The 24839-nt window shown below is 46.1% G+C and overlaps 1 protein-coding gene across 5 annotated transcripts in view; it reads left to right on the top strand.

Annotated features, from left to right (window-relative positions):
- Positions 1-24839, top strand: part of LOC137356083 (membrane-anchored junction protein) — a 141685-nt gene that overhangs the window by 37089 nt on the left and 79757 nt on the right. For all 5 annotated transcript variants that reach the window (XR_010970993.1, XM_068021891.1, XM_068021892.1 and 2 more), the window contains exons 3-6: positions 559-604; positions 5097-5172; positions 6927-7052; positions 16323-16351. Coding sequence is in view for 4 of the 5 variants with exons in the window: in XM_068021891.1 (XP_067877992.1) it covers positions 559-604; positions 5097-5172; positions 6927-7052; positions 16323-16351 (277 nt within the window). In the remaining variant the exon portion in view is untranslated. The remainder of the gene's footprint in view (positions 1-558; positions 605-5096; positions 5173-6926; positions 7053-16322; positions 16352-24839) is intronic.

Raw genomic sequence — 24839 nt, 5'->3', positions numbered from 1 at the left:
CCCTTATACATCCACCGGACTCACTGAGCTCCCTCTCAGGCCCGCTCCTTTATACTGTTTTAGGAAGAAAGGCTTGAAAGGAGGGTGAGACTGCACACAGTGGGAGCTATGATGGAGTGGGAACAGCATCAACAGTAGAGGGTTTGTTCTGGGAGATGATTTCTTTGATGAGGCCTACTAACATTACTGTTTTTTTTTGAGTCCAGCAAAATGCAATATTTTATTAATTTGGGCTTGGTCTGTAAAGAGATTTGAATTTAAAAAAAACTTAAATGGTCAATAGTATTCATTTGGGATAGGAGTAAGAACTTGTACCACAAGCATCCTTGTTATCTTTTACCCTTTCATTCACATTTAAATTGTCTGACCTTGAATTGTCTGCAACAATCTCTCTCTTCATCTTGAAAGTGCAAGAAGATTTTTGTACAAGATACAAATACAACCTGGTGAACATTGGAAGTGTTCAAACAAATTTGAAAATGATCATCGTTAAGACTGGCGTGTTTGCCCCATTATAACTGACAGCCATTCAACCTTACTTTCCATTGGTTTTTACAGGGAAGACCTGGGAATCAACAGAGAGCAAGTTAGGCAAGAACTAGAGGTAGGATTACATGTTTAAATACTTTAGAGCACAGATACTCAAAATTAAAGGGTGAGGATGTTTCACTCATAGCCACGTTTCAAATACGTAGAGTGCCTGAATTAAATGGTGATACATGAGTGGTGATACCATTGTTAATGTGGAATCCAAAAACCTTGGCTTAGAACTTTTGTTCTTCCGAGGGCCAGAATTTGGGATCAGAGTCAGCAGACGTATTGGAATTTGGGGCACAGTCGGGATTCACTGGATTTCTGCTGCATCAATGAGTCCAGTTAAATCAAAGGGTCGGGGCCTGCCAGCAGGGGAGAAAAAGATGACAGCAACAAGTGACCTCCTTTCTTAGACCTGACTGACCCGTTGGACTCCCCTTCAGAGGGGCAGAGGTGGCTTAGACATGCTGTTGATAATGCTGGGTGGGCGCATACCTCCTTGCCCGCCCCTGCAGATACGAGCATCTGTCCTCATGTGCCTGGGTTTGGAACAGCATCATGGAGAGGCCACTGTGGTGGATGTAAGTACTGCCACATCACACTGACAATACAGGAATATCTACCCTCTTATTCATAAAACTGGCAAATATAAAACTTTTCAAATAGTTCACAAAGAACAATGTTATGGAGAAAGCAGAGTATTCAGCCTTCTCCATTAAACCATCTAGGCTGCTAAGTACTTAATGTGGTTTGTTATGATCCCTGTGGAGATCACAAACCAAAAGAATCCACTCCACCAACTGACCCAATTTTGAGGGGAAACGAACAGACTATATTTCACTTTTATAAATTTTACTTTAACACTCAAACCAAAACCATCAAAAATTAAACATGAACTAACAGTTAAATCACACTTGAAAGAGCTTAAAGATTACGCATTAATTATCAGATGCAACAAAGATAGGTCTCCCGAGTCTTTTTGGCAGTCCCCTCAGCAAAGATAGCACTCGTTAGAGTCACAAAGTCCTTCAAGTCTTTGAATTTTTCAAGTAAATCTCCAGATCCCATCTTACAAAATGCAAATACTGATTTCCATTTAATAGCAGTTCCCCTGCAATCTGAACTCCACCAAAACTGTGCACCCTTCCAGAACTTCTGTAGTTTTGCTCACAACAGTCTTGATGGCGTAGCTCCACTGGTGTCACCTCAAGTAACCCTTTCAGTCATAGGAAACAGCTGTAGCAACTTGTATTTGCCAAGGGCCAGCTCCCAGAAAAACAGGTTCCAGTTACAGCTGCTTGCTTCAACACATTGCACAGTAATCTTGTAAACTGAAACCTGAGCTCCAGTTACATGTCTCTGGTCACACTTCTGATCACAGGATGTTTGTTTTAACTGGTTCTATCCAGTTCTGTCTTTCCTAGAACTCTGAAGCTTTCAGATTCCTTTTCCAGTAAAGGACTGTCTCAGAAGAAATACAAGCTTTGAATCCAAAGTCAGTGCACCTAGCAGTACACTCAATAGGTCAACTGTTCAGATAGCAGTCTGCACACTCAGACTCCATCACTGTTTGTTCTCAGATGTCTGTACTGTGCAGTACACAGCTAGTAGATTCAAGTTACACTGCTGGCTGTGCACTGTTTGTACTAAGCTCTGAAAAAGTAGCTCCACTCATGCATGCATACTTGTCTTCATTTGTGGAGCTCTGGGCCTTCAGCATCTAATTTTAATGTTTTGTGCGAGTTCTTTCTCTCACAATATTAAAAACATCCTGTACTTCAAAAATGCCCAGGGACTGGAGTCATACTACACCTGGTGCAAAGCCCCAGCATTGTGAGCAAGTATACACAAACAACTTTAGCATTCCTGCAAATGATTTCTGCTTCACTTTGTCACTGAAGTGGCAGCATTAACCTGGAGTTGGAGCGCGACCGACTCTAGAGGAAAGTAGTGTGAGACTTCTTGCAGGAAGAAGTCTTGCATTGTTTGGATTTGCAACTGCATGGAATGCAATTCCAGTGTGGTGACGAAATGGGTTTAAATCTTATGAAATCTAACAACAGTTAATTTAAATGTTAATTCAGTGTGAAAGCTGCAGCCAGGAGCCTGGCAGCAGAGCTTTGCGAATGTATGTAAGCACAGATACCAAGTGCTATCTATCTGGGTCAGGACACAGACACGGAGTGCTCTCTCTCTGGATAGGACTCGGACGCAGAGCAATCTCTCTGGACAGGACATAGTCACAGAGCACTCGCTCTGGGGCAGGAGACACAGACACAGAGCGCTCTCTCTGGGCCAGGACATAGTCACAGAGCGCTGTCTCTGAACCAGGAGACACAGACACACAGCAATCTCTCTGGACAGGACATAGTCACAGAGCAATCTCTCTGGACAGGACATAGTCACAGAGCTCTCTCCCTGGGCCAGGAGACACCGAGTGCTCTGTCTGAGCCAGGAGGCACAGACACACAGCAATCTCTCTGGACAGGACAAAGTCACAAAGTGCTCTCCCTGGGCCAGGAGACACAGACACACAGCAATCTGTCTGGACAGGACACAGTTACAGAGCACGCGCTCTGGGCGAAGAGACACAGACACAGAATGCTCTCTGGGCCAGGAGACATAGACACACAGCAATCTCTTTGGGCAGGACACAGTCACAGAGCACTTGCTCTGGGCCAGGAGACACAGACACAGAATGCTGTCTGGGCCAGGAGACACAGACACACAGCAATCTCTCTGGGCAGGACACAGACACAGAGCACTCTCTCTGGGCTAGGAGACACAGACACACAGCAAACTCTCTGGGCAGGACACAGTCACAGAGCACTCACTCTGGGCCAGGAGACACAGACACAGAATGCTCTCTGGGCCAGGAGACACAGACACACAGCAATCTCAGGACAGGACACAGTCACAGAGCACTCTTGACCAGGACACACAGGCCCAGAGCATCCTCTCTACCAAGACACAGACACAGAAGCTCTTTCTGGACCAGGACATACAGACACTGCTTTTACATCATGCATATGTGAAGCTACTTTGCGCTGATGGGAAATAACGGCCAGTCTAATGAATCAAAGTATGATTGATCGGTAGTTGTCTTGGTGAAATGTACTATGATGGGTAATTGGACAGGAACAGAACAGAGTTTTATTTTCACACGAGTGTCAGCTGTTGTGACTCTGCAGCCTGATATTTCTGCAGCATACAAGCTTCAGTCAATTTATGAATAGTATAGCTCCTGGCAGTGGCTGAAAACGGGCACTGCAGCAGTTACTCTACTCACCTCGTGGGCTCTATACTGTGTTATGGTCATGTGAGGAGGGGTCGAATGGCTTCCCTCTTTTCCTCTCCTTGTTTGACCACAAAGGTTTAATTCTTTCTTGAAGTGGATGTACTGACCAATTCAGTAAGTTTTTGATTACTTACTTGCTATGATCATAACAAGAATCAATTGGACATGTTTTCTTGAGTTAACAAAGAAAGAGGTTAACTTTATTGTGCCTAAACCGAAGTAATAAAGTAATAAACAACATGCCAACTTTCACTCTCATACACAGTCTGGAGGTTTACACACAACAAATAGGTTACAGAGTGGGAAAGGGTAGATTGGTTGAGTTAGAGTCCATAAAAATAAAAAAATATATACAGTCTGTGAAGTTTGGTGATTCAGCTGGCTTCTTACTGAACTTAGTGATCCTGAGGCTTGGAGTTTGAAGAGGTAGATAACTGGCTCGGTGGGTCTATTGAAGACAACCATGTGGATGATTTCCTCCAAAGGGGTTTCTGGTTGTAGCTGGAGTATGCAAAGGTGGTCATGTCAACAAGCAGGATTTGAAAGCTTTCAAGTTGGAATGGAGAAAGAGAGAGAGAAAAGGACCCCCACTTAGGGTCCGCTCATGTCAGAGTCCAGTTGCTTCTCCTCTGCTGCAGAGAAAAATACCAGCTTAAAACTACGGATGGGGAGGGGCTTGTCCTATGTGTCACTCAGTGATTCAAAGATAGCAGTGAGCAGTATTTCTCTGTTTGCTGAAAAGAGCAGGTAGTTCCTTTAAACTTCCTGAGTCTTGGTTCTTCTGGGAAATGCACAGAACATTTTGACTCCCTCCTCACAGTCTTTTGCGATGTAGGTTACAGTGTTGCGAACAATGTGATCATCTTAAGTTGTCAGCAGAAATTCTTTTTGAAATGTTCTTTTTAAATTTCTTCAAAAAAAATATAAATTCAGGTCTCCAGTGAATGGACTAAAGGAAATTATAATTCAACAAAACACATTGGCGTAACAACTGACAAACTCTGGCACCATCCCTGCACACTTCAGGTTCCCTAACCCTTAGCTTGTGCTAATCTACAACGAAACATTCTGAGTGTACAATGTGTCAATGTTTATAATGTTATTAAAACTACCTGCATAATCTACTTATCCGAAAACTGATCATAATTAAAAAGTTACAGTACATATAAGAATAATAAAGTAGAATAGGAGAATGCCCTGAATTGAGAAGCTACCCCATAGAGACATGATGTGGTGGTGCTCAATTAATGTTGGTTTGTTGCAGGATGCCATTCGCACAGTGCTTGGGAATCTGGACAGTTTACAACCATTTACCACAGTGCACTTCACCATCTTCCCGTGTATCCTTTGCAGCTTGTTCAATGAGAATCATAAAAATTTACAGCGCGGAAGGAGGCCATTCAGCCCATCGTGTCTGCGTCAGCTTCACACAACACGAGTGGGTGTCAGGAATTGAAAGGCACCCTGGAATCCAGCGTTGCTGAGGGTGAAACAGCAAAATATACTTCTGATGAAAGACCTGAAAACTAGTGATATGTTTGCGGGAACAGTGAGTGAACGGAAGGGGTCTGTTCAGGTTTTTCAAAGTTTTGAGAGCGCCAGCAGTGAAAGATTATCTCCACTAGCTGGAGAATGGCAACAAAAGCACATACATTTAAGATTAGTACTTGAAGCAGAAGGGGGCAAGGTAGAAGGAAACTTTCAATGAAATGTTATTAGAATACGGGACGCTTTTGCGCAAGCTGAACCAATCACGATATGTAAGAGGGAATTAGATAAACCCTTGCGGATAAACATTCAAAGGTGTGGGGAAAGAGCAGAGAAATGGAAATAGAACAGCTGGATCAGACGAAGGGCTAGTATCACCATATGTGTGTTGGAGCAAATGGGGTGGAATCTACAATACCATAGTGGTTATGTTACTGGACTAATAACCCAGAGGCTTGGACTAATGATCCAGTGACATAAGTTGAAATTCCATCACAGCAGCTGGGAAATTTAAGCTCAGTTAACTGAATAAATCTGGAATGAAAAGCTCTTATCAGAATGGTGACCATGAAACTATCGGATTGTCGTAAAAGAAAAAATCCATCTGACTCACTAGTGTCCTTTAGGGAAGGAAATCTGCCATCTTTACCCAGTCTGACTCTTAACTGCCCTCTGAAATGGCCTAAGAAACCACTCAGTTGTGTTCAAGAAGGCGAGTGAACAATTAGGGACGGGCAATCAATGCTGTCCTTGCAACGGCACCCACACCCTGAATAAAGAAAGACTCCTTCTGTACTGAACTTTCCAATGATTATATAGAATCAAAGTGAAGAAGTAGACCATTTGACTCAGCATGCTTGCGCTAGCTCTCTGAAAAAGCCCTCTACTTAGTCTCATTTCCTTGCTCCAGATCCTATTTCTTATGTTCTTGTATTCTTTCATTGTTTTTCTTATATAACTATTTATCCATTTCCCTTTTAAAAGTTGTTATCGATTCTGCTTGTTCCAATCCGTGCCTTCACAATCCTCTGTGTAAAATAATCTTATAGCCTCTACCTTCGTTCCTTTCATAATCTTAAGTTTATTGCAACTCACAAACCAGTGGAAATAGATTTTCCCCCATTTACTGCCTCTGTCCTCTTAATATTCCTCTGCTCCAGTATCCCGAGTCTCAAAATTCTGCTTGATATTGTTACCCTTTAAATACCTTCTCCTTTCGCACTGCGTATCACTATCTCGTTTTCTTTCCTCTGCAACTCTTTTGATTCCTCCAGTTGCTTTTCCCCATCTTGTGGTATCCTTCCTCAACCAACTAACATAGATTACCTCGTTATTCATTTCACTGTTGCCTATGAAACCTTGATGTGCGCAGATCATCTGCCACATTTCCCTATATTGTGTCAGTAACTGCACTACAAAAGTGACTCATTGGTTGTGAAGCACTGAAGAGTGTCCTGAGGATGTGAAAGGTCCTGTATAAATGCAAGGACTTTTTGTTTCAGATGTCTGCTGGAGTGTCCTTGATGTATTTTGAGTGAGCTTTGATATGAGAGGGACTTTATCCAACAGTTTCTCCTTTACCGCTTGAACTTTAACAATATCCAAGATAAAAACGAATGGGAAAGATTGTCAGAACTGCGATTTAAACAAGGTGACAAAGTCCTCATCTCTTATCCATATGTCTGTACCTTGTATATTGAACTAAGATCAGAGCAGCAGCAATCATATGCAGGTAAATGCATTTCTTTTAAATACAGATTTATAGGTGTCTGACACAAGAATTAAACAATGTGATATGAGATCTTCCTTTTTTTTTAGTTTTCAACCCCATCACATTTACTTACTTTTAGTTCACTCCGTTACTTGTCAAGCATAATGCGGTATCCAAAAAAGCCGCTTGGCAGTCTGGGGGCCGAGCCCCACCCAGTGCTGTTCTATAGGGGGAGCAAAGAGGCATGTTGAGCTGACTTAAGCTACCCATTGCAAAACTATCTCCATTCACCTGCTCCAGATTGAGCTGACCAGGATTTTGTTTGTGTGAGGAGCTGTGTAATTGTTTGGGTGAAGTGTGATTTTAAAAGATCTTACAGGCGTAAGATGTTCGAAATTAAAACGGGTTTTGATAGAGTAGATAGGGAGAAGCTGTTTTCACTGGTAGGAGGGTCAGCAACCAGAGGATACAGATTTAAGATAATCAGCAAAAGAACTGGCGGAGGTGGAGGTGGTGGGGGTGGGGGGGTGTGGAATGATAACTTTTTAACACTGAGTTGTTGTGATCTGGAATGCACTGCCTGAAAGGGTGGTGAAAGCAGATTCAATAGTAACTTTCAAAGGGAGATTGGATAAATACTTGTGAAGGAATAAAATTCAGGGTTATGGAAAAGAGCAGGAGTGTGGGACGAATTGAATAGCTCTTTCAGAGAGACAGCACAGGCACAATGGCCTCCTTCTGTGCTGTATGATATTAAGTTTTAGTCAGCTTCAAGTTGATCATTACACATGGGCAGTGAAGACCAAGTATAGTCATCAGGTGATAGTGGGATAATTGGGCCAAGACAGCAGGCATATTTAAACTTTAATTTTGAAATGATAAAGTCTGTAATAATTTTATGTAATACTTTGATGAAACTTACAGGAATTTCAGAAGCAGAGAAGTATAACTGGAATTTCTCTGCAATACAGACTGAGGACTCTGAGATGCTGCAGAGCAGCAACTGGTGGGAGGGTATAATTACAGCGTGACATGTTTACATCAGCAGTTTCCATTGTAAATGTGGACATAGGGAAAATTGACACAGAAAATGTGCAAATGTAAGATTTTTTAATATATTATCAATAGATTCATTAATTCAGATGTTTAGAATTTCTAGAGTTATCCAACAAGCAAATAGGATTAAGAATTCTGTGAAACTTAACGATAAATGTTCTGAAAATCACAGACAGTGCACCCAAGATTTTCTAATAAGCCACCCATTGCTTGCAAGGCCCCACAGATAGTGGGGCACCTCGAAACGTTCAGTCCTTTTTTAAAACTGTTTGTAGATCCCCGCTCTTTGCAACATGGCTGCAGTGTGTATGGTAACAACTTGTAGTGCCTTGACTGTAGAAAGATATTTCACAGTGCTTCATATACCCATGAAAAAGAAAATGGGCAGGAAGGGAAGTCAACAAAGTATATGTTAGGTAGGGTGCCAACAACAATAATCTCCTACCACCTACCCACCACCCCCCGCCCCCCCCACCCCACTCAGCTGATGAATCAGTACTCCTCTATGTTGAACACCACTTTGAGGAAGTACTGAGGGTGGCAAGGGCGCAGAATGTATTCTGGGTGGGGGAATTCAATGACCATCACCAAGAGTGGCTCGGTAGCACCACTACTGACCGAGTCCTAAAGGACATAGCTGCTAGACTGGGTCTGCAGCAGGTGGTGAGAGAACCAACAAGAGGAAAAAACATGCTTGACCTCATCCTCACCAATCTGCCTGCCGCAGATGCATCTGTCCATGACAGTATTGGTAGGAGTGACCATCGCACAGTCCTTGTGGAGACAAAGTCCCATCTTCACATTGAGGATACCTTCCATCGTGTTGTGTGGCACTACCACCGTACTAAATGGGAGAGATTTCAAACAGATCTAGCAATGCAAAACTGGGCATCCATGAGGCGCTGTGGATCATCAGAAGCAGCAGAATTGTACTCAACCACAATCTGTAACCTCATGGCCCGGCATATCCCCCACTCTACCATTACCATCAATCCAGGGGATCAACCCTGGTTCAATGAAGAGTGCAGGAGGGCATGCCAGGAGCAGCACCAGGCATACCTCAAAATGAGGTGTCAACCTGGTGAAGCTACAAACCAGGACTACTTGCATGCCAAACAACGTAAGCATGCAATCGACAGAGCTAAGCGATCTCACAACCAACAGACCAAATCTAAGCTCTGCAGTCCTGCCACATCCAGTCGTGAATGGTGGTGGACAATTAAACAACTAACTGGAGGAGGTGGGTCCACAAATATCCCCATCCTAAATGATGGGGGAGCCCAGCACATCAGTGCAAGAGATAAGGCTGAAGCATTTGCAACAATCTTCAGCCAGAAGTGCCGAGTGGATGATCCATCTCGGCTTCCTCCTGAAGTCCCCAGCATCAAAGATGCCAGTCTTCAGCCAATTCGATTCACTCCGTGTGATATCAAGAAACGACTGAAGGCACTCGATACTGCAAAGGCTACAGGCCGTGACAACATTCCAGCAATAGTACTGAAGACCTGTGCTTCAGAACTTTCTGTGCCCCTAGCCAAGCTGTTCCAGTACAGCTACAACACTGGCATCTGCCCAGTAATATGGAAAATTGCCCAGGTATGTCCTGTCCACAAAAAGCAGGACAAATCCAACCTGACCAATTACTGCCCCATCAGTCTTCTCTCGATCATCAGTAAAGTGGTGGAAGGTGTCAGGCTACGGGCTAATTGCTGGAAAATGGGATGAGAATAGTTAGGTGCTTGATGGTCGGCACAGACATGATGGGCCGAAGGGCCTGTTTCTGTGCTGTTTAACTCTATGACTCTATTGACTCTGCTATCAAATGGCACTTGCTTAGCAATAACATGCTCAGTGACGCCACCAGGGCCACTCAGCTCCTGACCTCATTACAGCCTTGGTTCAAACATGGACAAAAGAGCTGAACTCAGAAGCTGAGAAGAGAGTGACTGGCCTTGACATCAAGGCAGCAGTTGACCGAGTATGGCATCAAGGAGCCCTAGCAAAACTGGAGTCAATGGGAATCGGGCAAAATTCTCCATTGGTTGGAATTGTACCTAGTGCAAAGGAAGATGGTTGATCATCTGAGCTCTGGGGCATTACTGCAGGATTTCCTGAGGGTAGTGTCCAACCATCTTCAGTGGCTTCATCAATGACCTTCCTTCAGTCATAAGGTCAGAGTGGGGCTGTTCGCTGATGATTGCACAATATTCAGCACCATTTGCAACTCCTCAGATCCTGAAGCAGTCCGTGATGAAATGCAGCAAGTCCTGAACAATATCTAGGCTTGGGCTGATAAGTGGCAAGTAGCAGTCATGCCACACAAGTGCCAGGCAATGACCATCTCCAACAAGAGAAAATCTAACCATCTCCCCTTGACATTCAACGGCATTAAGATCGCTGAATTCCCCACTATCAACATCCTGGGGATTACCATGGACCAGAAACTCAACTGGAGTAGCCATATAAATTCCATGGCTACAAGAGCAGGTCAGAGGTTAGGAATCCTGTGGTGAGTAACTCACCTCCTGACTCCCCAAAGCCTGTCCACCATCTACAAGGCACAAGTCAGGAGTGTGATGGAATACTCTCCACTTGCCTGGATGGGTGCAGTTCCAACAACACTCAAGAAGCTCGACACCAGCCAGGACAAAGCAGCCCACTTGACTGGCACCCCATCCACAAACATTCACACCCTCCACCACCGACGCACAGTGGCAGCAGTCTGTACCATCTACAAGATGCACTGCAACTACACATCAGTGGCGCAGTGGTTAGCACCGCAGCCTCACAGCTCCAGCGACCCGGGTTCAATTCTGGGTACTGCCTGTGCGGAGTTTGCAAGTTCTCCCTGTGTCTGCGTGTATTTCCTCCGGGTGCTCCGGTTTCCTCCCACATGCCAAAGACTTGCAGATTGATAGGTAAATTGGCCATTGTAAATTGCCTCTAGTATAGGTAGGTGGTAGGGGAATATAGGGACAGGTGGGGATGTGGTAGGAATATGGAATTAGTGTAGGATTAGTATAAATGGGTGGTTGATGGTCGGCACAGACTCGTTGGGCCGAAGGGTCTGTTTCAGTGCTGTACCTCTAAACTAAACTAAACTAAACATCAATGCTCCGTCGACAGCACCTTCCAAACCCGTGACCTCTACCAACTAGAAGGACAAGGGCAGCAGGTGCGTGGGAACACCACCACCTGCAAGTTCCCCTCCAAGCCACACACCATCCTGACTTGTAACTTTATTGCCGTTCCTTCACTGTCACAGGGTCAAAATCCTGGAACTCCCTTCCTAACAGCACTGTGGGTGTACCTACCTCACGTGGACTGCAGCGGTTCAAGAAGGCAGCTCACCACCACCTTCTCAAGGGCAATTAGGAATGGGCAATAAATGCTGGCCTGGCCAGCGACACCCACATCGCATGAAACGAATGAAAAAAAACTTTGTATTTATATAGTGCCTTTAACATTGTAAAATACCCCAAGGCGCTTCACGGGAGAGCTATCAAACAAAATTTAACACCTAGATACATAAGGAAATGTTACAGCAAATGACCAAAAGTGTGATTAAAGAGATAGATTTTGAGGAGCCTCTTAAAGGAGGAAAGAGAGGTGGAGAGGTTTGGGAAGGGAATTCCAGAGCTGAGGGCCTTGGCAGCTGAAGGCATGGCTCACCCCCCCCCCGCCTCCCCCACCCCCTGTGGTTTGGAGATTGAAATTGGGTGTGTCCAAGAAGCTAGAAATAAAGGAGCGCTGAAATAGAGGAGAAATAGGGGGTTGTAGGACTGGAGGAGTTTACAAAGATAGGGAGGGATGAGGCCATGGAGGGATTTGAAAACAAGGATGAGAATTTCAAGATCCCCAGCTCTACCTCTCCACCACAGCCCTCACCCTCCATTGTCTCTGTGCTGTCAGATTGTTTATCTAACTTCCAGTCTTGAGTGAGCCGCAGTTCTCCCTAGTTAAAGATTGGGAAAATTGAATCTATCATCTTTGGCCCCCTCCACTAACTCCATCCCTCTCCCTAATCCACTATATCAGGCTAAAGCAGGTTGTTTGCAAAACCAGCATCGTATGTGATCCCGAACTGAGCTTCTCCATTACAGCTACATCTGCCAACTTAAACATCCCTATCTCAGCCCATCTCCCACTGGAACTCTCATCTGTGCCTTTGTCACCTTCAGATCTGACTATTCCAATACTCTCTGAGCCGCACTCCCATCCCACAGCATCGTTAAACATCAGCTCATCTGAAACTCTGCTTTCAGTATCCTATCCTTCACCAAGTCCTGATGGCTATCACCCCTATTCTTACTGATCTACATTGACTCCTGACCCCTCCAATAGTTCAAATTTAAATCCCTCTATGGCCTCACTGTTCCTCCTCCAGGACTGTCCATTCATTTGACTCTGGCGTCTTGTGCATCTACTGCCCACTGTCGAGCACTGTGCTTTCTGCTGCCTTGGCCACTTGGTCTGGAATTGTCTCCGTAAATGCCTCTGCTTCTCTACCACCTCCTTTAAGACCCTCCTTTTAAAATCTTGCCTTTATGACCAAGCTTTTGGTCAGCCCAGCTAATCTCTCCCTCTTTGGCTCATCACCAGTTTTGTTTCGTATCTCCTAACCCTGGGATTGAGACATGCCCATCATCTCAATTGCTGCCCTGGGTGAGATCAACTCAGCACAGACTGGGAACTGAAATTGGGATCTTCTGATTCCTGCGGCTCAATAATTTTACCCTATTTTTTGTGCCGTGTGTGAGCATGTGTGTGTCAGTTAGTGTATTACAAAATGATGGCAGTAGCAAGTAAAAAAAAAAAAGGCCATATGCAAGCTGAAAATAAATGTATGGTACCTCGGTAATTTCCCTTTATTGAAATTAAGTCAAAATGGCAAATTATTTTGTATGTTTCACACTACTGGTAAGTAGGAAGAATTAAGAACGAGGAGAGGTAATATAAAATAAAGCGGGTGCAGGAACAGAGGGATATGTGCACAAATCATTGAAGGTGGCAGGGCAAGTTGAGAAAGCAGTTAATAAGGCATATGGGATCCTGGGCTTTATAAAGAGAGGCATAGAGTACAAAAGCAAGGGAGTTATGGTTGTAAAACACTGGTTCGATCACAATTGGAGTATTGTGTGCAGTTCTGAGCACCGCACTTTAGGAAGGATGTGAAGGCATTGGAGAGGGTGTAGAAAAGATTTACAAGAATAGTTCCAGGGATGAAAGACTTCAGTTACCTCGATAGATTGGCGAAGCCGGGGCTATTCTCTTTAGAGAAGAAGAGATTTGATGGAGGTGTTCAAAATCATGATGGGTCTGGACGGAGTAAATTGGGAGAAACCTTTCCCATTGGTGGAAGGGTCAAGAACCAGAGGACACCGATTTAAGACGATTGGCAAAAGATCCAGAGGCGACATGAGGGAAAACTTCTTTATGCATTGAGTGGTTAGGATCTGGATTGCAGCACCTGAGAGTCTAGTGGAGGCAGATTTAACTGTGGCTTTCAAAAGGGAATTGGATAATTAGCCGAAGGGTAAACAAATTGCAGGCCCATGGGGAAAATGTGGGGGAGTGGGACTAGCTGAGCTGGCGCAGACATGACGGGCTGAATGGCCTGCTTCTGTGCTGTAACCGTTCTATGAAGTGAAGATACTGAGTATCTGGGCGGCACAGTGGCGCAGTGGTTAGCACCGCCGCCTCACAGCTCCAGCGACCCGGGTTCAATTCCGGGTACTGCCTGTGTGGAGTTTGCAAGTTCTCCCTGTGTCTGCGTGGGTTTCCTCCGGGTGCTCCGGTTTCCTCCCACATGCCGAAGACTTGCAGGTTGGTAGGTAAATTGGCCATTATAAATTGTCCCTAGTATAGGTAGGTGGTAGGGAAAATATAGGGATAGGTGGGGATGTGGTAGGAATATGGAATTAGTGTAGGATTAGTATAAATGGGTGGTTGATGGTCGGCACAGACTCGGTGGGCCGAAGGGCCTGTTTCAGTGCTGTGTCTCTAAATAAAAAATAAAAAAAATATGAAATGTCATTCCCGAAAGATTGTCCACCACCTGTAAAGCTCAAGTTAGGAATCATTGGAATTCTCCCCATTTGCACTTGGAATAAATCTCAAGCTTGGCACCATTCAGTGCAAAGCAGCTTACTTGATTGCACCGAACTCAGTATCCACCCCCTCCACCACTGGCGCGCTGTGTATGATCTACAGGATTCATTGCAACAACTCACCAATCTTACTTTGATACCCTGTAGCCCAATAACCTGCAGCGCTGAGAAGCTCCACAAGAGATGTAACATCATGGGAACACCATCACCTTTAACTACCCCCAAGTCACACCTCACCCTGGTTTGGACAAAAATCCCTGTTGTTGCACAGTCAATATCCTGCCACTCCCTTCCGAACAGCCCAATGGGAGCACGAGGATTATAGCAGTTAAAGAAGGAAGCTCGCTCCCACCTTCTCAGGGCAACTAGGAATGGGCAATAAATGCAGCCTTGCCAATGACTCCCGCATGCCAAGAGCAAAAGCTTTTAAAAAAAACTCAGACGATTAGCTTGAAAACTTAAAGTTTTAAGGATGGATGAATTGTCTGTGCCTTTAGCCACATTCATTGGATGAATAACAACTTTAAAAATACCTCACTGGCTGTGAAACTCTTTGGGGCGTCCTGAGGATGTGAAAGGTGCTACATATATGCAAGTCCTTCTTTATTTACTTCAGAAGCTCTCTCCAAAGCGCTGACTAGTGGCCAGAGCCTGTGACGGTTGACGTAGCAAAATTGTGTGGGAAATGTTGACAGAAAAGCATATCCAAAAAATCGTGACAACAGGAAGTAAGGTTGTGGTCAGAAAGAGTGTGTAGGTGGCGATCGTTGTGTAATGGGCTGCTGCTGCAGTCTAGTTGACATTACACAATCCGCTCTACAGCTCAATTACACGACTGTTAGCCAATGTAGGGTGAATTTTACCGACCCCGCCCCCCCCGCCAGCCCGCCGGCCGATGTTGGATGTCGTGGTTGGGGGATTTACCTGATTGGTCTAGGGGGGTGACGGGAAGGGGTTAGAAGTTTGTGAATTTTTGGGGGGGATGGAAGGTCAGGTAAACAAGGTAAGTATTTTGGCGGGGGAGACGGCAACGAATGAGTGTATTGTTATGGGGGAGTGGGAGAGTGGCTGGAAACATGAATGTAATGTTTTTAAATAAATTTGACTGAACTTTCCCCTCAACACCTTACTTCGTAATGATGGGACCTGAAGCGGATGCCGTTGATGGGGATGGATCGCCCGCCCCAGCTTTGTAAATGAGTCGCTGCATGTAATATCACAGTGGCTCCGTGGAGTAAAGCCCGCGCGCGCGGGCCATCAGCTTTGAAGCTCATTGCCGAGATGAACGGCGAGCTCGTAAAATTCAGCCCATCCTTTCTATATATGTTTTTCTAACATTTCCAAAAACTCAACCTTTCAAATCTTAAAGCCGGGTTGCAAATTGAGAACCATTTTTCTCCTTAAGTGCGAGCTGCTCAGCAGGGACGAGTGACTTATTGGGCTGAATTTTATAAGGCCGCCGCCAAAATTGACGGCGAGTGAAAAAATGGCGGGCCGCCTCTGCAGGCTGCACGCCACAGAGCCGCAGCGATTCCAAGTGCAGCGGCTCATTTAAATAAATTAATATTTAATTAAGTTAAATATTTGCCCTTCCCCTTGGAAACACTTACCTTTACCATCTGACCTTCCCCCCCCCCCCCAACAAATGCACAAACTTTAAAGTATAACCCTTCCCACCATCCCCTACACCCATAACGTTAATTTGACCCCATTCCCCCCCCCACCTCCCGCACGGAGAAACTTGCCTCCTCCTCGCTCCCCACCAGTGTTGTGCCTCGTTTCCCCGGATGGGGATCCGAAGGTGCGGCAGTGACTTTCGCCGGCGCGAAGATCGCAGCGGGACATCTGGAGGCGACGGGAGAATAATTAATTCAGGTATTTTAATTTAATTAAATATTTAAATTGAGGTCCTGTTGCCGAGCGGCGGCCGGGGGGGGGGGGGGTTGCTGCCGCGAGGCCTCGCCGCCGCTGGTAATATCGGGCTGGGACCTGCCAGCGTTGAGGTCCGTGGTGGGCCTCATCCGGGACCATCTTCAGGCCCCCCACCCCTGCCACAGATCCCGACATTGAGGGCTCCTTAAAATCCAATCCATTGACTTATTGATCTGTGTTTTCTTTGTTGCAGCTGAAGGAGAAAGTCCATTTACTGATTGTGTAAGTACTGTAATTTTTCACCGTGCTTCATGAAAATTAGTGACAAAAATTTTTTGCCTAAGTAAGAAGTCGCACCTCTCCAAATAGTACATTGTGGTGTGATGCGCTTGGAGTTGTTTCCATATGAAATGGCTATATAAATACAAGGTGAATTGGGAAAAGTAATTTTCTATGACTTGCACTTTCTCTTCAAAACAGGGAAACAAATCATAAGAACAAAAAACAAAATAGAAGCTGAAGTAGGCCATTTGACAAGGTCATGGCAGATCTACCTCAACTCCACCTTTCTGTACTATCCCCATTTAATTCCCTTAGTATCCAAAATTTACCAACCTCTGTCATGAATGTACTCAACAACTGAGCATCTACAGCTCTCTGGGGTGGAGAATTCCAAAGATTCACAACCCTTTGAGTAAAGACATTTCTCCTCGTCTCAGTCCTAAATGTCCAACCCCTTATTCTGAGACTGTGACACTGTGTTCCAGACTCTCTCTGAGGAGAAACATTTTCTCAGCATCTTCCGTGTCAAGCCCAATAAGAATCTTATGGGTGGAATCTTTGCTGGTGGCGGGGGTCTTGGCGTCGGGAGAAACCGATGCCGAGATCCCCGCAACGCCTCTTGTATGGAAGGCCCGCCGAATTTAGTGCCAATCAGGCACTTGACAGCGGGCTTTCCGTAGGATTTCGGACCCCATTGCCGAAAGTCCCGTCCTTGCAGAGCTGCTGGCCAATCAGCGCCACCGCGGAACTGTAACGACCAGACTCAAAGGAGCAGCACTGGATTCCAGGCTTAAGGTAAGTCAGGGTGGGAGGGGTCTCACGTGGGAACGGGAGAGGGAGATCAGCAGCAAGGGCAGGGGAGGTGGCCCTTCAGCGGGCGCCCCCCCCCTTCCCAATGCCGCGTCCCTCATTCAGGCACGAAGGTTTTTGTGGCCGTGCTTCCCGTGCGGTGACAGGGCTGCCAGTCGCTTGGTTAATTGTGGATGTGGCAGGAAGAGGCCCTGAATTAGGAATTAATTACCCAGTCAAGGACCTCAATTGGCGACGGGACTGGAAGGCCACTCACAGGCTTCCTGCCCCGGACTAAATTTCGCTGGAGGCTCACCATCCCACCCAATTTTATGCTCTCCCCACTCCAAACCCACCGCGTGGGAGAGCATAAAATTCCACCCTGTATGCTTCAATGAGATTTCCTCTCATTCTTCTAAACTCCAGGGTATATAAGCCTCATCTACTCAACGCACCTTCAATCTCTCCTCATAGGACAATCCCCCAATCCCAAGAAACAGTCTAACCGGTTCCAACTATTTATGATCCGTATTAATGACTTGGATGAAGGGACCGAGTGTATTGTATCTAAATTTGCTGGTGATACAAAGATAGTTAGGAAAGCAAATTGTGAGGAGGACACAAAGGGCTGGAATTTACCAGCCCCGCAGCGGCGGAGGTCGTGGCAGGGGTGGGGGGTGGGGCTTGAATAATACCTCCGGTAGAGGCTCGCCATGGGCCTCAACGCCAGGAAGACCCCGCCCCTTATTACCGGCAGCGGCGAGGCCTCAGGATGGCCCACTGGCCATCAGCCACGGACACTTAATTTAAATATTCAAATAAATGTTAACTATTGAATCATTATTTACCTCGGAGATCCGAAATTGAACACTGGTGGGGCAGGGGGAGGAGTGACGTTTTTAGGGCAGGGGCCAGTGGGCAAAAAAACTAGTGGGATTGGTTGAGGGGGATGGTGGGAAGGGGTTGAAGGTTAAACTAAAAAAGAGTTCGGGGGGAAAGGTCGGGATTGAGAATTTACTTTTATTGGGGGGAGAGGACAAATAATAAAATTATTATTCATTGGAGTGGGGGAGGGGATTGTAAGTGTGAATAAATTTTTATTTTTAATGTTTTTTCTAAACCCGTGACTTTAAACGTTTCAGTGAAACGGAACGGCCTGAAGCCCTTCGCTGTTGCCGGGGTGGAACTTCCACCCAGTTTACGTCACTGGGGGCGGATGAGCCGCCCCCTTCCATGTAAATGATCCACCGCCCGAAATATTGTGGCGGCTCCGCGGCACACATCTTGCGTGTGCGCCCTGCCGCTTTTTGAGGCTGGTTGCCAAGTTCGGGTGGCAAGCTTTAAAATTTCAGCCCAAAGAATCTGCAACTGGGTATGGATAGGTTAAGTGAGTGGGAAAAATATTGGCACATGGACTGTAATGTGGGAAAATGTGAGGTTGTCCGCTTTGCAGGGAACAATAGAAAAGCAGCGATGATCACATTGAATGGCGGAGCAGGCTCGATGGGCTGAATGGCGTATTCCTGCTCCTATGCTGCTACGTCTTTAATCCTGGCACCAAGCAGGCAACAAAACCTGTAGAACTCCTGGTCGTGACTGCAGAGAACAGTATCTATTCCCTGACTGTAGAATCTCATATCACGACCGCATTGCTATTCACTCTCCCCACTCGAATGGCCTCCTGCACCATGGTATTGTGGTCAAATTGCTCATCCACCCTGCAGTCCCTGTTCTCATCCACACAGGTAGCAAGTACCTTGTACCTGTTGGTCCAAGTCAGGGCTGAGCCTCTTACATCACCATACCTGCCTGACTTGCAGTCACACCCTCCTGCCTCTGACCGTTGACCAACTCTAGAGTTCGACTGAACCTAAGGGGTGTGGCTGTTTCCTGCAATTAAGTGTCGAGATAACTCTCCCCCTCCCTGATGCCCCGCAATGTCCGCAGCTTGGACTCCAGTTCAACAACGCTTGAGCTGAAGGTCCTTGAGGTGTAGACGCTGCAGATATGGTTGTCTGTCATCGCAGTGCTCTCCACGAACTCCTAATGCTACAGTTATGGCCCACCACCAGTCTGCTTGGGTTTGTGGGCTCCCCCCGGATTGTTTCCTAAAAGGGTTGGAATTCCAATCGAGGGGCAACATGCAGTAATAGATATCAAAACAGACTCAATTCCAGAATAGACATCTCAGCACCTGAAGTAAAACACTCTGTGCTGCTCTTTATAATTTTCTGTTCATTTACTGGCAGCTTCCAGATTCCAAGCTGTCTGGCCAGTTGTACCTTTTAAATTGTTTTCAGTTCATGCACTGTGATGCTGCAACAAACCCCATTATCACAGACTTAAAGCTCACACTGTAACACTGGCTGGAATTTTACATTGGATAGGAGGCCCTGCCCACCAGCTGAAAAGTCAGTGGCGAGCCTGCCTCCACCGGGCCTGGGGAGCCGGGCTGGGATTTTTCACTCCCCAGGCCCTTAATTGATCTTGGTTGGGACTTCCACCTCCTTGAGGCAGAAGCCCTGCCAAATGGAGCTGCCAGCCAATGAGCGGAACCAGCAGCTCTTAGTCCCAGCAGCACCACCGGGAGTGGTATCCACTGCTGGGACTACACCCCGCCATTGGAGGCAACAGGAAGCACAGGGGACAATCGGCCGAGCTCCGGCGAGGCAAAGGGGGTCAGTTGTGGGGGTGGGGTGGGGGCGGTGGTGGTGTGCGGAGAGCGTTCTGCGTTGGGGGCAGCTGTGGTTTCGGGGGCACGGGATGCCCGATCAGGGGGGCCATTCCCCCGCCCCCACACCAGCTGGCTAGAAGGCTGCCTGGTTTTACCAGGTGGGGTTCTTGGGCCCTTTGCCGTCCAGCCATTGAGGATAAAATACCAGTGGTGGTGGGAGGAGGCCCTTAAGTGGCAGCTAATTGGCCTCTTAAGGGCCTTGATTGGCTTGGGGCGGGCGGGCCGTTTCTTGCCCCGCGTAAAATTGCAGCCGGGGCAGGAGGGGGTTGGGCCCCCCTGCCTCCCACTCAATTTTATGCACCCCCGCCACCAGCCTACTCATTGAGGGGCCGTAAAATTCCGGCCACCAGTTCTCACCTTGCCCTACCTGCTCACTAACTTTTCAATTTCTTTTTTGTCTCCCATCTCTCTTCTCCATCCTCAATTTTTACTTTAATATTAACTTTCTCTTTGCTGACAGTTCTACACATCTTTTCTATTTAAAACATGTTTACTCACCTGTTCCTACGTGAGAAAAAAATGGCGTTCAATTGGCTAAAATCCATCTTCGTAGATCAGTTTACAGCCAATAAGGAATCTGTAGATCGACATTGTCACTTGCAAGACCATTTGAATCTGACACCAACATTAAAGCAAAATCCCGCAGCTGCTGGAAATATGAAATAAAAACAGAAATGCTGCAAATACTCAGCAAAGACTGGCAGCATCTGTGGAGAGAGAAACAGAGTTAACAGGCTGGATTTTCGTCTCCCGTCACCGGGAGCGGCAGCACATGGGAGCTGTGCGTCGCCAGGCTGCCCCGATCGTCCTTGTGGCGACCCAGGATAAGGAACCGGTCAGGCCGCCACCCATTCCCCCCCACCCCCCCCAGAGCACGTGGAGGGGACATGCTCTCCGATGCCAGCAATGGGCGCAGCTGCCTGTGCGCAAGCGCTGGCACCATTTTAAAGGGCAGCCTGCCCTGTCGGGTCATTTACATTTTTAAAGGTCTACCCCCCTCCAAAATACCGCCAATAAATTTATCGCCCCTTCCCCTCCCAATAACAATTAAATTCAGCATTTGCCTTCTCCCCCCCTCCCCCCCCACCCAAAACACTTACCTTCAACATTTAGGAACATAGGAGTAGGCCATTCAGTCCATCGAGCCTGCTCTGCCATTCAATACGATCATGGCTGATCATCCACTTCAATCCCTTTTTCTCACACTATCCTCATATCCCCTTATGTCATTTGTATTTAGAAATCTGTCAATCTCTGCTTTAAACGTACTCAATGACTGAGCTTCCACAGACCTCTGGGGTAGAGAATTCCAAAGATTCACAACCCTCTGAGTAAAGAAATTTCTCCTCATCTCTGTCCTAAGTGGCTTCTCCCTTATTTTGAAATTGTGTCCCCTGTTTCGAGACTCAGGGGGAACATCTTACCTGCATCTACCCTGTCTATCCCTTTAAGTATTTTGTAGGTTTCAATGAGATCACCTCTCATTCTTCGAAGCTCTAAACAATACAGGCCCAGTTTCCCCAATCTCTCTGTGTAGGACAATTCCGCCATCCCGGGAACAAGTCTGGTGAACCTTCATTGCACTCCCTCTATGGCAATAATATCCTTCCTAAGGTAAGGGAACCAAAACTGCACACAGTACTCCAAGTGTGGTCTAACCAAGGTTCTATACAATTGAAGCACGACTTCACTAATCCCGTACTCAAATCCTCTTGCGATAAAGACTAACATACGATTAGCCTTCCTAATTGCTTGCTGCACCTGCATGTTAGCTTTCAGTGACTTATTGACAAGGACACTTTCTAATTTCTTACCATTTAAGTAATACTCTGCACATCTGTTCCTCCTACCAAAGTGGATAACCTCACATTTTTCCACATTATATTCCATCTGCCACATTCTTGCCCACTTATTAAGTCTGTCCAAACACCCTTGAAGCCGCTTTGCATCTTCCTCACAACACACATTCCCACCTAGTTTTGTGTCATCTGCGCACTTGGAAATACTACATTTGGTCCCCACGTCCAAATCATTGATATATATTGTGAACAGCTGGAGCCCAAGCACTGATCCCTGCGGTACCCCACTAGTCACAGCCTGCCAATGCGAGAATGACCCGTTTATTCTCTGCTTTCTGCCTGTTAACCAATCCTTAATCCATGCCAGTATATTACCTCCTATCCCATGTTCCCATGTGCTTTAATTTTGCTAATCAACCTCCTGTTGGGGACTTTATCAAAGGCCTTTTGAAAATCCAAGTATACCATGTCCACTGATTCCCCTCCCATTCGTAAATCCATGCTGACGTTGCCCAATCAGATAATTATTATCGAAGTGTCCATTTATCACATCCTTTAGAATAGATTCTAGCAATTCCCAACGACTGATGTAAGGCTAACAGGTCTGTAATTCCCTGTTTGGTCTCTCTGTCCCTTCTTAAATAGAGGGGTGACATTTGTGACCTTCCAATCTGCAGGATCCGCTCCAGAATCTATAGAATTTTGGAAGATGATCACCAATGCATCCAGTAACTCCATAGCTACCTCTTTCAACACTCTTGGATGTAGAATATCAGGTCCTGGGGACTCATCAACCTTCAGCCCCATTACTTTCTCCAATACAACCTTCGTACGGAGCCTCGCCACTGCCAGGAAGATCAAGTCCAGAAGAAGAACAAAAGGGCAGGTGTGTGATAGGGCAGGGGGGAGGAGAGATTAAATGACAAAGATGTCACAGAACAAAGGCCAAAGGGAATGCTAATAGTTGTATTAAAAGACAAAACATTAGTCCAGAGAGAATGTAAATGGCAAAATAATGAAAAGCTCTATCCAAAAGCAAAAACCTGAAACACAAGTTTAAGACAGGCCCATGGTTAAAAAGTAAAATAAAATAAAAAAGGCAGTCATGCTCTGAAATTGTTGAACTCAGCCTAGAGTGCCTAATCGGAAGATGAGGTGCTGTTCCTCGAGCTTGTGTTGAGGTTCACTGGAACACTACTGCAGGCCAAGGAGAGGAATGTTGGTATGGGAGCAGGGTGGTGAATTAAAATGGCAAGCAACCGGAAGCTCAGGGTCATTCTTGCGGACTGAGCGAAGGTGTTCCGCAAAGCGATCACCCAATCTGCGTTGGATCTCACACCATCTGACACCAAATATGGTTGCAACGTAAGCCTTTTATTGTGTTTGATCAGGTCTTTATACACTCAATGCCTCTAAACAGTAGTGGTACCAGGAAATCAACACAATTATCCAATTTTTTTCTCTGGTCAGATGCACAACCTTCATCAAAACTTCAATTCTCATCTTTGTGACGGAAAACTCAAGACCTTGGAGAGGAACCTTGATCTGCCGATTGCTGCCCTGTGTAAGATCCAGATCAAGTTCCAATCTGGAGAGGGATGGAATTGCTGAGAGTGAATGAGTCTTGCACCCAACCCCCATGTTTTGGAATGGGCTACTTCCCAGAAATTCCTCCTACTATGCTCTCCCTAGGCTCCCAATGGAGCTCACACCCAAAAGAACAAAGAAAATTACAGCACAGGAACAGGCCCTTCGGCCCTCCAAGCCTGCGCCGATCCAGATCCTCTATCTAAACATGTCGCCTATTTTCTAAGGGTCTGTATCTCTTTGCTACTTGCCCATTCATGTATCTGTCTAGATACATCTTAAAAGACGCTATCGTGCCCGCGTCTACCACCTCCGCTGGCAACGCGTTCCAGGCACCCACCACCCTCTGCGTAAAGAACTTTCCACGCATATCCCCCCTAAACTTTTCCCCTCTCACTTTGAACTCGTGACCCCTAGTAATTGAATCCCCCACTCTGGGAAAAAGCTTCTTGCTATCCACCCTGTCTATACCTCTCATGATTTTGTACACCTCAATCAGGTCCCCCCTCAACCTCCGTCTTTGTAATGAAAATAATCCTAATCTACTCAACCTCTCCTCATAGCTAGCGCCCTCCATACCAGGCAACATCCTGGTGAACCTCCTCTGCACCCTCTCCAAAGCATCCACATCCTTTTGATAATGTTGCGACCAGAACTGCACGCAGTATTCCAGATGTGGCCGAACCAAAGTCTTATACAACTGTAACATGACCTGCCAACCCTTGTACTCAATACCCCGTCCGATGAAGGAAAGCATGCCGTATGCCTTCTTGACCACTCTATTGACCTGCGTTGCCACCTTCAGGGAACAATGGACCTGAACACCCAAATCTCTCTGTACATCAATTTTCCCCAGGACTTTTCCATTTACTGTATAGTTCACTCTTGAATTGGATCTTCCAAAATGCATCACCTCGCATTTGCCTTGATTGAACTCCATCTGCCATTTCTCTGCCCAACTCTCCAGTCTATCTATATTCTGCTGTATTCTTTGACAGTCCCCTTCACTATCTGCTACTCCACCAATCTTAGTGTCGTCTGCAAACTTGCTAATCAGACCACCTATACTTTCCTCCAAATCATTTATGTATATCACAAACAACAGTGGTCCCAGCACGGATCCCTGTGGAACACCACTGGTCACACGTCTCCATTTTGAGAAACTCCCTTCCACTACTACTCTCTGTCTCCTGTTGCCCAGCCAGTTCTTTATCCATCTAGCTAGTACACCCTGGACCCCATGCGACTTCACTTTCTCCATCAGCCTACCATGGGGAACCTTATCAAGCGCCTTACTGAAGTCCATGTATATGACATCTACAGCCCTTCCCTCATCAATCAACTTTGTCACTTCCTCAAAGAATTCTATTAAGTTGGTAAGACATGACCTTCCCTGCACAAAACCATGTTGCCTATCACTGATGAGCCCATTTTCTTCCAAATGGGAATAGATCCTATCCCTCAGTATCTTCTCCAGCAGCTTCCCAACAGAGCTGTTGTGAGCTTACAAAAGGCCCAAAACTGTCCAAGGAAGGGTACTCAATTCCAAATGTTGTTAGGAGCATGTAAAACACCTAAA

This window comes from Heterodontus francisci, chromosome 44, assembly GCF_036365525.1.
Source record: "Heterodontus francisci isolate sHetFra1 chromosome 44, sHetFra1.hap1, whole genome shotgun sequence".
Lineage (NCBI taxonomy): Eukaryota > Metazoa > Chordata > Chondrichthyes > Heterodontiformes > Heterodontidae > Heterodontus > Heterodontus francisci.
Note: the sequence above shows the minus strand (reverse complement) of the source record. Positions and strands in the feature narration are given on the sequence as shown.